This window comes from Tachypleus tridentatus, chromosome 12 (genome assembly GCF_004210375.1).
Source record: "Tachypleus tridentatus isolate NWPU-2018 chromosome 12, ASM421037v1, whole genome shotgun sequence".
NCBI classification, from domain to species: Eukaryota; Metazoa; Arthropoda; class Merostomata; order Xiphosura; family Limulidae; genus Tachypleus; species Tachypleus tridentatus.
In genome coordinates, this window is record NC_134836.1 from 49,931,335 (window position 1) to 49,947,286 (window position 15,952).

General features: G+C 34.5%; 1 protein-coding gene across 8 annotated transcripts; it reads left to right on the forward strand.

The window, feature by feature from the left end:
* Positions 1 to 6,217: 6,217 nt before the first annotated feature.
* Positions 6,218 to 15,583, forward strand: LOC143233262 (ubiquitin-conjugating enzyme E2 variant 2-like). 8 transcript variants are annotated; one of them, XM_076469277.1, is made up of 4 exons: positions 6,218 to 6,275; positions 8,626 to 8,776; positions 10,262 to 10,387; positions 12,955 to 15,583. In XM_076469277.1, exons 2-4 carry the CDS (start codon positions 8,696 to 8,698, stop codon positions 13,054 to 13,056), a joined length of 309 nt encoding a protein of 102 aa, XP_076325392.1. In that variant the 5' UTR covers positions 6,218 to 6,275; positions 8,626 to 8,695; the 3' UTR covers positions 13,057 to 15,583. The 8 variants fall into 8 exon arrangements, 5 of the variants coding, with proteins under 5 accessions (XP_076325392.1, XP_076325393.1, XP_076325391.1 ...); XM_076469278.1 differs by lacking the exon at positions 6,218 to 6,275 and adding an exon at positions 6,334 to 6,469; XM_076469276.1 differs by lacking the exon at positions 6,218 to 6,275 and adding an exon at positions 6,447 to 6,820.
* The last annotated feature ends 369 nt before the right edge of the window (positions 15,584 to 15,952 follow it).

Consider the following 15,952-nt stretch of genomic DNA (forward strand, 5'->3'; position numbering starts at 1 on the left):
AACTTTTTAGAGTTTTCAACATCGTCAATTTCAGTTCTTTCAAACTCAACGTGATTTAGAAAGTGAATCGGAATCCATTGGTTTCTAATGGGTAAGGTGTCACAATTTTGACTCTTTTAATAGTAGAAACGCTGAACTCAGATAAATTTAGGCTCACTGATGAATCTAAAGAATATGAACTTTGTATTGTCATATTTATTCAAAGTATAATGAGTCATATTGCCCAAGAAACAAACAGATATGAGTTTTTTAAATCCTTGAATTCAGAAGAAAGTGACATTCCCCCTACTTCACAAAGTAAGAAATGGAAAGATACAACTATTGAGGAAATGTGCACTTTTTTGCTTTGGTCATGCTTGTGCCACATATAAAAAAGCATGTTTTGGCTGATTACTGAAAAAATGATCCCCTAATAAGAACTCCACTTTTTCCAAAATGCATTACTCGAGATCGATTTAGGGAGATTCTTAGGTATTTGCACTTTGCAAATAACGAAGAACGGAATGCAAACGATCGATTATGGAAAGTCCGACAAGTGTTTATGATGATGAAGAATAAAACGGAGGAACCTTTTTTTCAGTTTCGAAAAGTAGTTAGCGATAAATATTTGATTATTTTCCAGGATCGGATTGTTTTCATGCAATACATTTTGAGCAAGCACCATAGATTTGGAATAAAGTTCTTTGTATTATGTGATTGTGAGACAGGAGCTGTAATGTATATGATTGTCCCTTTGCAAGTGATTAAAATGTCCCCAAAGATCCCCGATTAGGAGTTTCAGGATCAGTTGTCAAGCAATTGATGAAATACATCCTTGGAAAAGGTCAAATACTACATACTGATAATTATTATACATGTCCGGAATTATGCAACTTTCTCTTTGAAAATAAGACTGGTTTTTGTGGAACAGTTAGAACTAATCGAAAGAACATGCCTATTTTTGCACCTCTGAGGAAGGGAGATGTTAAGACCAAGAAGCAAGGGAATATTTTAGTACTTCAATGGAAAGGCAAACGTCCTGGTATTTTGATTAGTACAGAACATGAAAGTGAAATGAAATACAGTAGAAAAGATTATTCCAAAATTAAAGAACCAAACCCCATATGGTTTTAGATTATAATATCAACATGAGGTTAACTGATAAAAGTAACATGCAAATTGGACAAACTGACTGAATTCGTAAATGTGTGAAGTGATACAAGATGCTTTCTTTCATCTAATTGATATCTCAGTTGTGAATTATTATAATATGTGTCTAGTTTTGTTTGTTTGTTTGTTTTGGAATTTCGCACAAAGCTACTCGAGGGCTATCTGTGCTAGCCGTCCCTAATTTAGCAGTGTAAGACTAGAGGGAAGGCAACCAGTCATCACCACCCACCGTCAACTCTTGGGCTACTCTTTTACCAACGAAAAGTGGTATTGACCGTGACATTATAACGCCCCCACGGCTGGGAGGGCGAGCATGTTTTGACGCGACTCGGGCGAGAACCCGTCACCCTCAGATTACGAAGTGCACGCCTTAACGCGCTAGGCCATGCCAGGCCCATGTGTCTTGTAAAAACTGTCAAGAAACCATCGTTCAGATTAAAGAAAAGAGGCGAAAGATGGTGACTACCTGGTGCAAATAATGTAGAGTAGCACTGTGCATTGGAGAATGTTTTCGTGATTTTCGTACCCTAAAAAGAAATTTGAATTTGAATAAAGTAAATTTTATTATGCTTTTATTTTTATTTGCTTTCATGTTTTGTTCAAAACTCATTATAAAATTGCTAAAGATCATGTTTAATAAATATTTTTTTACGTCTGTGGTGAGCTGTTATTTGGATCATTCCCGCTGTTTAAGGGTTGAGGTTTAAGTATCAAAAGCTGAAGAAACGTTAAAAATTAAAATGTTTCGAATTTCTGATAAAAATCTGTTGAGCTGTTGATTTTATTTTCACGCTTCTTTCAGTTTATTAATTTCAGATTCAATATCAAAAACAAGTAAAAATAGCAATTTGGATTTATCTTTTGTCTCCCATTGTTATTGATGTACGTTTGTAAGTTAAAAGAAACTGTTCATATTTAAAGGAACTTTTGTGCCTTTCATGAGAAAGCATGGGATTATCAGGTAAAACCGAGTTAAACAATGAACAATCGGATATGTTCATTTAACTGGATTTAATTATCACATCTAGTGCCATATATCTTACTAATTGAGTCATGACTTAAAATGAAATAACGAGACTGTACACAAAGTGAAGTGTAAAATGAACAGTCTTAATTGCAACACTAAATACGAATACGGTGTGTCTACATGCTTTTACTTAAACAGAGAACTTTCATTTTTACCCACAACTAGTGCAAACCACGTGTACGTGTTGGTCCTTCTCATTGCAACATATGTGAGGTCACGACTTTAGGTGTCACCTGAAGTACCGCTGAAAGGCACTGCTGTTGACAACCTTGCTTAACGTGTAGTTCAGATTTTATCTAGTAGAGAACTGTTGTTTATTAGGTACACAAAGAACTATTTGTGCTCCGTCTACCACAGATATGGAAACTCTGTTTCTAAAAGTGTAAGTCTGCAAACATATTGCTGTGCCACTGTTGTTGTGCCAGAGAACAACCAATGCAGTTGGAATTAAATCATTAATAATTAATAGCTGAGTCAGTGTTAAATGAAATAAAGAAACTGAACATAAAGCGCAAAACAAAATGAACAATCTTGATTGTAACAAAGAAAGATAGTATATATTTAAAAAGGGCTGGTATGGGATGAGAAAATTTTCATGTTCTCAACCCACACCAGCCGTTTTAAATACAGTGTATACCTCGGTTCTCGAACTTAATCCGTTCGAGAAGGTTGTTCGAAAACCGAATCTATTTTTCCCAAAAGAAATACTGTAAATTAAATTAATCCGTTACAGACCTCCAAACATTACGCATATTAAGCAAAAATATTGCTTATTTATACCTGTATAATAATACTTACATGCACAAAGCCAACCACAAAAAATATAAACACAATAAAAAAAAAACAATAAATGAAAATTTAACTGCACTTTACCTGTGCTGAGGAGAGCTGATGGCGTTGGTGAAAGGTGGTGAGGAACGTGGAGAGTATGAGAGTTATTAATGTTTGGAAGGGGAGTCACCTTCCATAAAAATGTCAGGTAACTCTCCTTCTGGAGTTCTTTCTATTTTCTGTCTCTTTGCACCGCTACAACCTGCTTGAGACTCACTGGACCTATTTCTCACTAAAAACTTGTCTAATGAGGTATGTTTTTGCCTGCATTTTAAAATGTTTCTGAAGTAAGACATGGCATTGTCATTGAAAAGGTTTATGCTGCGGTTTGCTACAGCTTTTCAGGGTAAAATTTTTCCAAAATCTTTGTAACTCTCCCCATTTTCCACACATTTCCTACATTTGTGAACTAGGAACATCCTCTCTTCCCTCCTCCTCATCTGAAGTCACATTCTCAGTTGCCTTCTGTTGCTGCTCCTTCTGAAGGTCTTGGAGTTCTTCCGTGGTGAGCTCAGTGTTGTGGTCTTCCACCAACTCCTCCACATCATCACCACTCACATTCAGACAATATCCTCGACAACAGGCTCATCCTCAAAGCCTTCAAAGTCTCTATCTGCTACTGAGTCTGGCCACAATTTCTTCCAGGCTGAGTTCATGGTCCTCAAAGACACTTCCATCCAGGCTTTGTCTATAATCCTCAAGCAATGGAGGAGATTAAGGGAATTTTTCCAGAACTCTCTGAGGGTTAACTCTGTGTGAGAAGTCACTTCAAAGCACCTTTGAAACAGTGCTTTAGTGTAGAGTTTCTTAAAGTTCAATATGACGTGCCGGTCCATGAGCTGAATGAGAAAAGTCGTGTTAGGGAGCAAGAGCTTCACCGTAATTTAACTGTACTCCTCCACCAATCGATCCTCCAAGCCTGGTGGATGAGCAGGTGCATTGTCCATCACAAGGAGGGTTTTGAGTGGCAACTGTCTTTCCGTGAGGTAATTCTTTACACTTGGGGCAAACACTTCATGGACCCATTTCATAAAAAAATGCCAGGTTACCCATGCTTTGCTATTAGCCCTCCACATGACATTTAGTTTACTTTTCAGGACATTATTTTTCTTAACAACCCTCGGGTTCTCAAAGTGGTACACATGCAAAGGATTAAGTTTTAAGACCCCACTTGCATTACTACATAACAACAGATTTATCCTGTCCTTCATTGGCATGTGTCCTAGCAGTGACTTCTCATCCTTGGCGATGTAGGTCCTCTTTGGCATTTTCGTCCAAAAGAGGCCTGTCTCATCACAGTTGAACACTTGTTGGGGAATAAAACCCTCAGCTTCTATATAGTCCTTAAATTCCCTAACAAATTTATCAGCAGCGTCTTTGTTATAACTGGCACCCTCCCCATGTCTCACCTCACTATGTATGCCACTTCTCTTCCTAAATTTTTCAAACCACCCTACTAGCCTTAAAGGCATCACTTGTATCAGCACTCGTTCCAGGGGTGTTTTTCAAGAGGTCAGCATGCAACTGCTTTGCTTTCCCACAAATGATGGTCTCAGAAATGCTATCACCAGCTAACTGTTTTTCGTTTACCCAAATAAACAACAGTTTTTCTAATTCTTTCATTGTTTGTGAACTTTGTTTCGTGAGCTCTGCCACTCCTTTTGCAACATCAACACCTTTGATGACCTCTTTATTTTTTAGTATGGTGCAGACTGTAGACTTCGCCATACCAAACTGTGTAGCAAGGTCAGACACGCAAACACCACTCTCATATTTCGCTATGAGATCTTTTTTCACCTCTATTGTGGCTCTAACATCTTTTTTTTTGGGTTTTCTGCTTTCATTATCTTTTTTTGACCCCATGGTGGCTTATTTAATCAGAATATTTTGAAAAAACAAAAAAACGAGAACGTTCACAGCAGATTTTAACAGGGATGTGGACTGAGCAGCAGGTGCGGGTAAAATGTTTTGAGCAAGCTTGGCGTGGGCCGAAAATGGTCGAAGGGTCGTTCGGGTCATCAGTTGGGTTATTTCGGGGGTTCAGGTCACGATAGATTGGTTCGGGAACCGAGTTTATGTTCGACAACCGAGACATATTTTCTGAAACAATATGTTCGAAAATCGAATTGTTCGAGAAAGGAGTCGTTCGAGAACCGAGATACCACGGTATATATTTTTCTCTACAAGTGGATTTTCTTGTTATCAAATAAAGATAGTATATGTATATGTGTTTATGATTATGCTGGTCAATCACTTTGATTGGACCTTTTCCAACGGGCCCGGCATGACCAGGTGGATAATGCACTTGACTCGTAATCCGAGGGTCGCGGGTTCGAATCCCCGTCACACCAAACATGCTTGCCCTTTCAGCCATGGGGCGTTATAATGTAACGATCAATCCCATTATTCGTTGGTAAAAGAATAGCCGAAGAGTTGGCTGTAGGTGGTGATGACTAGCTGCTTTCCCTCTAGCCTTGCATTGCTAAATTAGGGACGACTAGAACAGATAGCCCTCGTGCAGCTTTGCGAGAAATTCAAACCGAACCTTTTACAACCATCCGAGTTGGAACCACATGCCAGGCAACAGTAGGGTAAGGTGAAGTTTAAGACTCACCAAATTCAGCATTTCTCAGGTCAATTTGCATTCACACAGTTAGTTACATGCACTACCCCCGTTACATAGTTATTCTCATAACAATACAGGTGGGGTTGTAACCCCAAGATATCAACAACTTTCCATAATGTTTTCCACGGGCGGTAACAAACTTTATATACTTTTGAAAACAACAAAGATAACTTCAAACAAGATCAACATAACGGTTTTCTCGAACAAATGTTATGTTGTTTGAAATAAAACCATTATCAATACAGTTGAATTTATAAGTTGCATGGAGTGAGATAATTTGTTTACCTTTTTTATCATTTCAAAATAAATGTTACAATACTACGAGAAGATAGAAACACGTGCTTTGTTGTAATGTTTTACACATCGAAGGAATATATAACTTTGGGGAATTTACACTTTTTGATAATTCAGTTTGCTAAGTGTTTGTCTTGTTATTTAAAATCCAAACGTAATGAGTGGACTATAAAATGCACGTACTGGTATTACTATTTAAATAACGATTTATATCTTATTTTTGTAATCATATGAGCACATGAAAGAATTTTTATCCAAGGATTGGTAGTGTCAGTAAGTATATATTATTCAGCAATTGTAACTCGAAGGACAAAGATACTTTTACCCCGCCACTTCTACGTGTGTCAGGTATAAAAGATTGTTTAGTCTAGGTAGTATTAATTAATTAATTTTGTGAGGTAATATATGACGATTTATTAGTTTTACGTAAAAGGTAAAAACAGACGAATATTAGAAGAAGGCTTTTTAATATAAAAAAGACAATTGTTGGAAGTTGTGTTTGAAAGCCATTGATGTGGAGAATATAGAAATTTCTAGAAAACGTAAGTACTAGATATATAAATAGCGGCAAGCAGACCAAGAGGGACAATGATAAAGTAGAAAAGCGAGGGAAATGGCTAGTACTGGTAATGACTTTGGTAGTCCTAGCAGTATCACAAAGGAACGTATGTACGATTTAGATGGAATTTGTGAAAGTGTTAACACTTTAAAGAAAAGTGTTTTGGAACTTTGTAACCAATCTACAAGACTTGCACAAAATGTCAAAGCTGTAACCGAGATGCAAGACACGATCTATGAAATAGCTAAAGTATGGTGCCACTGGATTGAAAATGTGAAACGTTTTAATTAAGTTGAAGAAGATGTGGTTTCTCTTAAATGCTGAGTCGAAATAGGTAGAAATTACAAGGCAATGAATAAATTCTTACTTTGGAGTTGATTTAGTAATTTGTTGTTTGCATGTAAGTGCTGATTAAAATAGTTTGCAAAACCTACTTTTTATGAATTGACTTAGAAAATTAGTGTCATCTGTATATTATTAAACAGTTTATATATTGAACAGACAACTTTTATTGGGTTAAAAGTTTCTCTCAAGAGTGTGTTCATGTTTTTTCATCAGATTGAATTTTTATGTATTATTTGAATATAATAGTATGTGTAATTCCTGTTTTTATCTTACGAATGGGGCCCGGCATGGCCTAGCGCGTAAGGCGAGCGACTCGTAATCCGAGCGTCGCGCTAAACATGCTCGCCCTCCCAGCCGTGGGGGTGTATAATGTGACGGTCAATCCCACTATTCGTTGGTAAAAGAGTAGCCCAAGAGTTGGCGGTGGGTGGTGATGACTAGCTGCCTTCCCTCTAGTCTTACACTGCTAAATTAGGGACGGCTAGCACAGATAGCCCTCGAGTAGCTTTGTGCGAAATTCCAAAACAAACAAACAATCTTACGAATGCAAACCCAAATAAAATGTATGTCATTTAAAAAAAAAAAAAGTGGAGAAGTGTAATTAAAGGGAGATAAATAGTATTGAGAATGAAAGGTGTGTATGTTTTCTTATATCAAAGCCACATCAGGCTATCTGCTGAGCTCACTGAGGGGAATCGAACACCTGATTTTGGCGTTGTAAATCCGTAGACTTACCACTGCACTAGCGGGGAGCCAGAATATAAGGCACAATAGTTGATATGTGAAAGTGAAATTTATAGTTTTCTGACATTTTAAGAAAATTATTAACTCGTCAAAGGGTGTTCTAAAGCAATTCAACCTGCTCGTGTGGACATTGACAAAAATAAACGATTATTTGGAAGTAGGCATGTATGAGAAATGCAAACAAGTAGCTAAGTTCAAAGTATAACTGCTGTAACTTCGAGTCATCGTGTGTTAATTATATGCTGATACTGTTATTATAAAAGTGGCAGAGAAGAAAAGGAATGAGTGAATTATACACTGAGTGTTAAAGGTAAAAGAGAGAGAAATTAGTTTGGCTATTGAACTCGATTCTAATGTGAACAAATTGGCCTAAGTGGATTATTGACAAGAAGAGAATTATATGATGTTTAAGATACTTCTGTAGTTAAATGAATGTTTGCACATGCATTTAACTTGTTCCAATATATAGTAAAATAAATAAATTTGATAAAGTTAAGTAAATCTCCAATTAAATTTAGTTTTATTTCTAGTTGAGTAAGAACAATTATCAAACAACCGGTTATATTATTAAATAAATTACTCTGTTTCACTTTGTTTGATTTTTGGAATTCCGTGCAAAGCTACACGAGAATTAATTTAGCAGTGTAAGACCAGAGGAAAGGCAGCTAGTCATCAACACCCACCACCAATTCTTGGGTTACTCATTTACCAACGAATAGTGGGATTGACCTTCCCTAATTAACATCACCACGGCTGAAATGACGAGCATGTTTGGTGTGATGGGGATTTGAACCCTCGACCCTAAGATTACGGGTCGAGTGCTTTCACTACCTGGCCAGGCCGGGCCCTTTTACTTGGTAAAATGTTAATAAAAAACACTTTTTGGATAATAAGAAATAATCAGTCTATTTTAAGATATCTATGAAATTGTGAACAAATAAATAATATCCACATATTTGGTTTCATCTCATTGTACACTGCATTCCCATTGAAAGATTTAATCTTTGTTTTACAATTCATTAATAGAACAGTTCTGTTACTCTTTTATAGAACTGGAAGAAAGAAAATTTATCCCCCAAAACATAAAATATATACACTGCTGGCCAAAATCTTCAGGCCAATGAACAGAATGAAAAAATATGCATTGTTAGACTCAACCACTTATTTGAGTAGAGCTTCGAAAGATGAAAACAAGAAAATGGTAAATAAAAAATAAAAAAACTTTTTTAGCATTCAGTTGGGAAAATGTGAACACTATGAAATTAGCCTAAATACTAGCTGATCAAATGTTTAAGATCATGCTGAAACGAAGCATTAATCGGTAAACACGTAACAAAATTTAGTCATTTTTGTTCAAGCATTAGCTTTATCAACATCTCCTGTGTTACATTGGGTAAAAACATGGCAAAGGCTAAAAGGTTGACAGAGTTTGAACGTGGCAGAATTGTCGAACTCCAAAAGCAAGGTCTTTCTCAACGTGCGATCGCTGGTGAGACTGGGCGGAAAATGCTGTTGCAAATTTCTTAAAATACCCTGAGGGATACGGAACGAGAATTTCAAGTGCTCAGCCCAAGAAAATTTCGCGGCGTTGAGCAGGAGGATTCGACGGGTTTTCCGCAAGACACCAGCCGATCGTCGAACCAGATGGTAAAGACGTAATGAAATTTAATCACTTGTATTCAAGCATTAGCGTTGTCAACATCTCCCACTGGAGAATAAGATACCCTATGAACCATTCATTTCGTTAAATAGTCATCTGTCTATATCTAGACTTAGGTAGTATGTCTAATAATATTTACTTATGATGTAGTGTTGTGCTTGGCAAACAAATGTGTATTTCAATGTTTAGTAGTGGTGAAACAGTTTTTAACATACTGTTTTGAAATTACAGATGTGCTAATCTCTAGATTACCAGATTACTTGAGTAAGTTTTATAGTTTTATTTTGGAACTACATTTGATAAAAGAATATCCTTTAATTTTTCCATTTCTTATTGGAAAATTTTTTATTTGGAAATGTGGGAACCCTGTAATAAACAAACTGATAGGATTAGTAATGTGGAGGTATGAGAAAGGAAATGCAGTTTTAGTTGAATAATTGCCTGATTAAAATTGAATTTCACACAAAGCTACACAAGGGCTATCTACACTAGCCATCCCTAGTTCAGCAGTGTAAGAATAGAGGAAAGGCAACTAGTCATCATACCAACTACCAATGCTTGGGCTACTTTTTTACAAATGAATTTTGGGATTGACCATCACGTTGTAATGCTCCAACAGCTGAAAGGGCAAGCATGTTTAGTGAGACAGGGATTTAAACCTGTGACTCTCAGGTTACGAGTCGAACGCCTTAACCCATCTGGCCATGCTGGGCCAAATCAAAGGTGATACATGCTCTGCAACGTGAAAGGGACATTTGAGAGTTTTTAGTCACATGTTGTTGAAAGTATGAGTTCAAACTCAATGAAGAAAAGTTTTAAGTATTTTAAAGGTAATTTACTCCTTGATAAATGTTTAATTTAAAAAATGTAAAACTTTTATTTAGTGTATGGGACAACACATTTCTGTGACTTGTATGAAAGAGATGCTTTGTTGTGAACTTTCTTCTTTTATTTGATTACTTTTTGTGTTACACATACAGTATATGACATGTATTTCTCACACAGCAGTTTGATTTTGTTTTTTAGACTCCATATGAAAATAGAATTTATAGTTTAAAGATAGTTTGTGGATCCAGTTATCCGGAAGAACCACCAGTCTGTCGATTTCTTACCAAAATCAAGATGACTGGAGTCAGTGATGTAACTGGTTTGGTAAGTTATCTGTCATGCAGTAATTCTGTATGCAGCAGTAGTTTTCATTCAGTAAAAGCCAGTCATCCATGAATTCCATTTATTCATTGAAACTTCAAGCCTGTAAGTTCAAGTCATAATGAAACTACAGAATCTGTAATTTGTTTGTATTAGATGATACCTGGTGTGAATGTGTCTGAACAGAAATCCATATTTTTTTATTCATAAAGGCCATACTTAGTAATTATTTGCTCAGCTTAAACTACATGTATTTTTTCATCACTAACAACAAGAGGATTAAGTTATATGTAGTTTAGTGGATGATATTGTTACCAGGAAACATAAAAATGAAAGAAAATAATATAAAAACAAAATGGGTAAAAAAACTACTTTCACCAATAAATGGTGTGTAGTATTTAAATATAACCTACAGATAAAAAATATAAACAAGTATAAATTTAACTCAAAAAGGAGATGTACAATTTTCTGTTAAATTTGGGAATTAGAAGATAATAACAGTGTAGTGTTATGCCTATAGTTTAAAGAAAATTACAAAATACAATTTTTTTGAAGGAAAGTTTTTGGAGATCTTAGTTGTGAATAATAAGAAAAGGGTTTGTGATTAAATCTAGCTTTTTGTGACCTTTTCAAAATGCTGGTTTGTAATACATAGAACAAACAGTTTGCTGGGACCTTTCATGATAAATTAAAAAGAAAAAAATATTATTTTGTTCATAGGTTATGCAGGGTTCTGTTAACGTTGTAGATAGCCTGGTAACTTTATAACAATAAACACCAAAGAACTGACCAACCCTATTTTGCTCTGTTTATCATGTGTATGTGAAAGCACTAAAGAATTGTTACAGTGAATATTTTAATCAATTTTCTTGGGCTGAGCACTTGAAATTCTCGTTCCGTATCCCTCAGGGTCTTTTAAGAAATTTGCAACAGCATTTTTACTGCACCCACTCTCACCTGCGATGGCACGTTGAGAGAGACCTTGCTTTTGCAGCTCAACAATTCTGCCACATTCAAACTCTGTCAACTTTTTAGACTTTGCCATGTTTTTACCTGATGTAACACAGGAGATGTCAGTGGGAGATGTTGACAATGCTAATGCTTGAACACAAATTACTAAATTTTATTATGTGTTTACCGATTAATGCATTGTTTCAGTATGATCTGAAACATTTGATCAGCTAGTATTTAGGCTAATTTCATAGTGTTCACATATTTCCTATTGAATGCTAAAACAGTTTTTTATTTACCCTTTTCTTATTTTCATCTTTCAAAGCTCTACTCACAAAAGTGGTTGAGTCTAACAATGCAAAATGCATATTTATTCCTTATGTTCATTGGCTTTAAGATTTTGGCCAGCAGTTGTCACTGTAAGACACCTATCAGAAATTTGCCAGTGTAAGACCTATCAGACATATGCCAGTGTAATATAAGACGCTTGTGTAGGCATCTGCCAGTGTGTGAAACCTATCAGACATCTGCCAGTGTGTGAAACCTATCAGACATCTGCCAGTGTGTGAAACCTATCAGACATCTGCCAGTGTGTGAAACCTATCAGACATCTGCCAGTGTGTGAAACCTATCAGTGTGTGTGAAACCTATCAGACATTTGCTAATGTAAGACACCTCTATAGATGTTTACCAGCATAAAACTTTACAAATACAAGATTGTGTAGATCCATCATCATAGTAGTAATTTTTCAAAATTATGCCATTGTTTAGCATCATGAATACCTTTTATTACAAGCATGATGTTTTTAGACTAAAGTAACATTATATATATTTCATGATTTTCTAGATCATTAAAAATTTTATATGGAAATAAACTTCTTCTTTTTTTTTGCATTATTTATTTCTAAGTAACCTAAATAACTTCAGATAGAAACTTTTGGTTGTAATTTTCTGTGTTATATCATTATCCAAAGAAAGTGGTCAAGTCATAACTTTTAATTTATTATGAAAACATGGATTAGGCAGACTTGTACATTGTATTTGTTGTAATGTATTTCTTTTATGTCTTCCAGTTCATTTATTTTAAATGTCTAGTCATTTTGTTGTTATGTTTAATACAAGTAGGGGAATCTTTAGTTTGTTTGTAAGAATTTCCACTGGAGTAATTGCTACGTAAATTGTGCAAGTAGATTTTTTTTTGTACTAGAACTTGGGAGTTTCGTAACATATTAACCTTTGACTTTTAGTTGTTTAATCTTGCCTTTGTATAAATTATTTTGGATGTTTTAATGTTTTAAGATGTATTTTGTAATCAGTGGACAATGCTTTAAGAATTACTCCTAATTTGAATACCAGATCAATGCAGGTGAATATAAAAATTGTCATTATACGATAGTGTTAACAAAGATTAACCAGTTGGTTCTAGCAATGAGCTGAGTTTGTTAAGATGTGTTTAACTTTATGAAGTTATAAAAAGTTTGTAAGGTAGAAATTGAATTAAAATTCCAGTTGGTATCTCATAGCTCATATTCTGTACAATCTAAAACAGGAGAAAAGTTTATAAAAACAACTAATTTCAGTGACACCATTCAGTGAATGCTTTTTTCCTTGTTTTGTAGATTGAGAGAAAAATGATACCTGTATTAAACCATTGGCAGAGAACTTACTCAATCAAGACAATATTACATGAACTTCAGAGAGCAATGACTTTACTGAGATAATCAGAGATTGGCTCAACCACCAGAGACTTCAACATTTTAACATGAAGGATGTGAAAGACTTTTGCAATGTGAAATGTCAATTTTGTTTGCACCAAGGCTCAGTAGAATGATGCTGTAGCTTCAGAAAAGGAAGCTTTAACATGTTAACAAAAATTGGCTGGAAAGTGCTTAACTACCTCTATTTTTTGCAGGTTATATTATTATGTTTTGTTATTGAGGACAACTTAATGATTTAAATTAAAGCCATGGGTAAAATTGTTTTTAATTATTTGCTATATTGGCACTACATGGAGTGGGCTTACATGACATTACAAGAAGAAAATGTTTTTTTCCTCATGAAAAAGGATATAATATACCTAGTATAACAAGAAGAGGGTGTGATATTATTTTATATTACAAAAAGAAATTGGATGTATCTGATATCACATAAAGACTTCTGTCATTTTGCAAGGAGATAGGAAGGGTTTATCTGATATTTCAAGAGGAAATAAAGATAACTTATTTAAGTGTACAAGGAGTAGAAGGGAATTTATGTTATCTCACCAAACTACAGAAGGTTGCAAGTAAAGAGATTAGGGATTATCTAGTGTTAAAGGAGAAAGAGGGTTGCTTGGCTATACTAATGTAGAGAAAGGTTTTATTATACTGCAAACACTTGCAGGTTGCCTGATATTGCCAAAAATAATTTTATTTTACATTTTTTGTGCAGTGAGAAGATGGGTGAATTGTGTGCTGTTACAAAAAAAAAAGGTGTGTGATTTTGTAGAGGCGACTCATGTCATGAAAGGATTGTGGAATTTTCTGGTATTAAAAAAGAAAGAAGTTTGATTATAGAAGTAAAGTGGTATGTTTTGTTGTGCTATAAAGAAATGGAAGGAACATTTGGGAAGATATGTTCAACCTTACAAGCATAGAGAGAGGTTTTTCTTATACTTTAAAAAGTTAGAAGAACTGATGTGTGCTATGAGAAATTAGGTTTGTCTCTGTTAGAAAAAGCTGAGAAGTAGCTTTTCTTTTACTCTCAGGTGATGATGTATATGTTTGATGTTAGATGAAAAGTGGGATAAATTGACAGATGCCACTTTTGGAAAGGTAATTTCAGTTGGAGAGTTGTATTTTTTAAAACAAATAATAATTGAATTAATATTAGGAGTATGTTCAAACTAAATTACTATATAGGCAGTTTTTAAATTTTGTTGGATTTTTTTCTTTTGAAAATATTTGAACAAACACAGAATATCCTGATAGATTTTTAAGTCTTGTTGCCAGAAGTGTAAATGTGTAACAACTTATTGTTTTTGTCATATGGAATAAGTATTAGCATGAATGATTGCCACCACCTGTGTTTAGTAATTCATGAACTTGTAATAAAATGTTACAAAATAGATTTTTACACAGTACTCCAGTATGTATTTTGTGAAGCTATATGTCTTTTTACTTCTAGTTTATAGTATGAGAAGAACTTTAACTGTGAAATATTAATGCTTTTGAAATGATGGTGACTAAGTGTTTCAAGAGATTCAATCTTTCTCTACCTTTGTAAAATATATGTTTCGTTTAAGGCAGCATTTCCCTCCCTCAAGACACTGTGATTACTGCTACAGCACATCCAGTAAAATGTGAATAGAGCCATTCACAAAACAAACTCAAACAGAGGACAAGGGTAATCAAAATTATTGTAATTTATTGTAAGTTTAATTTATGTGGATATCGAATAATTGAACATTTTACACCATTTCACTTGTGACACACACACACAGTTATGTACTGTTGCACATCCTTTGGGAAACATAGGAAGTACAGTCAGAAATATTAACATTTAGTCACACAGTTACCAAGAAGACTAATTTTAAAGATGAATATTCCTATTATTCAAAAACACCTGCCCCACTATTTGTTTTTCTAAGATGTACACACTATATTCACAAGAACACAGTTTTGTCCTCACTCTTCACATATCTTACAATATATAAATGTTATAGTTACTTACTGGTTTTCTTAATCTTAGTTTGGAACCCAACTGAATAGTTTTGCAAATGTCACTTTAGTATGTATTTACACAAGTTTTATTGTAAAATATTCTTTAAAATATTTCAACAAGTAAATTTTCATGAGGACATTTATCTACAGAAATGTTTGAAAACTAACCTTGTTTGTAACTGGAAACATTTCTATTTAGAGAATAATAAAAAACAAATCCTTCGATATCTTGTATTTTGATAAATGTTTATGCAAGATTTAGCTTTCCTGCAGATGAGAGCTGTACTCTCTGTTAGCTGCATTAATTGTTCAATATTGAGGAACGTTTTCTGACTTTGGTAATAAGATTCCATACGAAGTTAATTTTATGATTATTAACAAAACTGTGTATATAATTTTAACTTAATAGCTGTTATTAAAAGCCAGACTGATTAACTCTTATCTTTGCCTAACAGTGTGTTTAGTGTTAATATAACAGGCTCTCTTAATGTAGAAAATGTATGCTTATCAGTAAAGAAAGGTAATAGAGATTGAATATTACTGACCACATTGTTTCTTGTGTCACTATAATTAGTAAATTTATGAAAACCTGCACACAAAAGTCATTTAAATTTTGAAGCTACCGAAATTATTATAAATATTCTTGCAAAAATCGTTTAGCTCTCATTTTACATAAATTAATAATTACAGTTGCATGCTTCGATGCATGTATATACAACAGTTTTAATTATCAGTAATTTTAACTTAATAATTTCCATTGCAAGTGTGGTATTCCTGGTAAAAGGGTTTCACAACAGAGCTCTCAGTTAGGCCTGCTAATTGGAGTTTCAGGGAGTACCACTCTATGGAGTTTAAAGAGCTCTCCAAAGTCCAACTGGAATCTTCTTGAAAAAAAGCTTCAGCATTGATAATGCAC

Bases quoted from the DNA above. Each gene is read 5' to 3' on its own strand.
- LOC143233262 (XM_076469276.1), top strand. The intron at 8,777-10,261 runs GTAAATAAAAAA...TTTGTTTTTTAG, and splicing joins AAGATGAAAACAAGAAAATG to ACTCCATATGAAAATAGAAT. The intron at 10,388-12,954 runs GTAAGTTATCTG...CTTGTTTTGTAG, and splicing joins TCAGTGATGTAACTGGTTTG to ATTGAGAGAAAAATGATACC.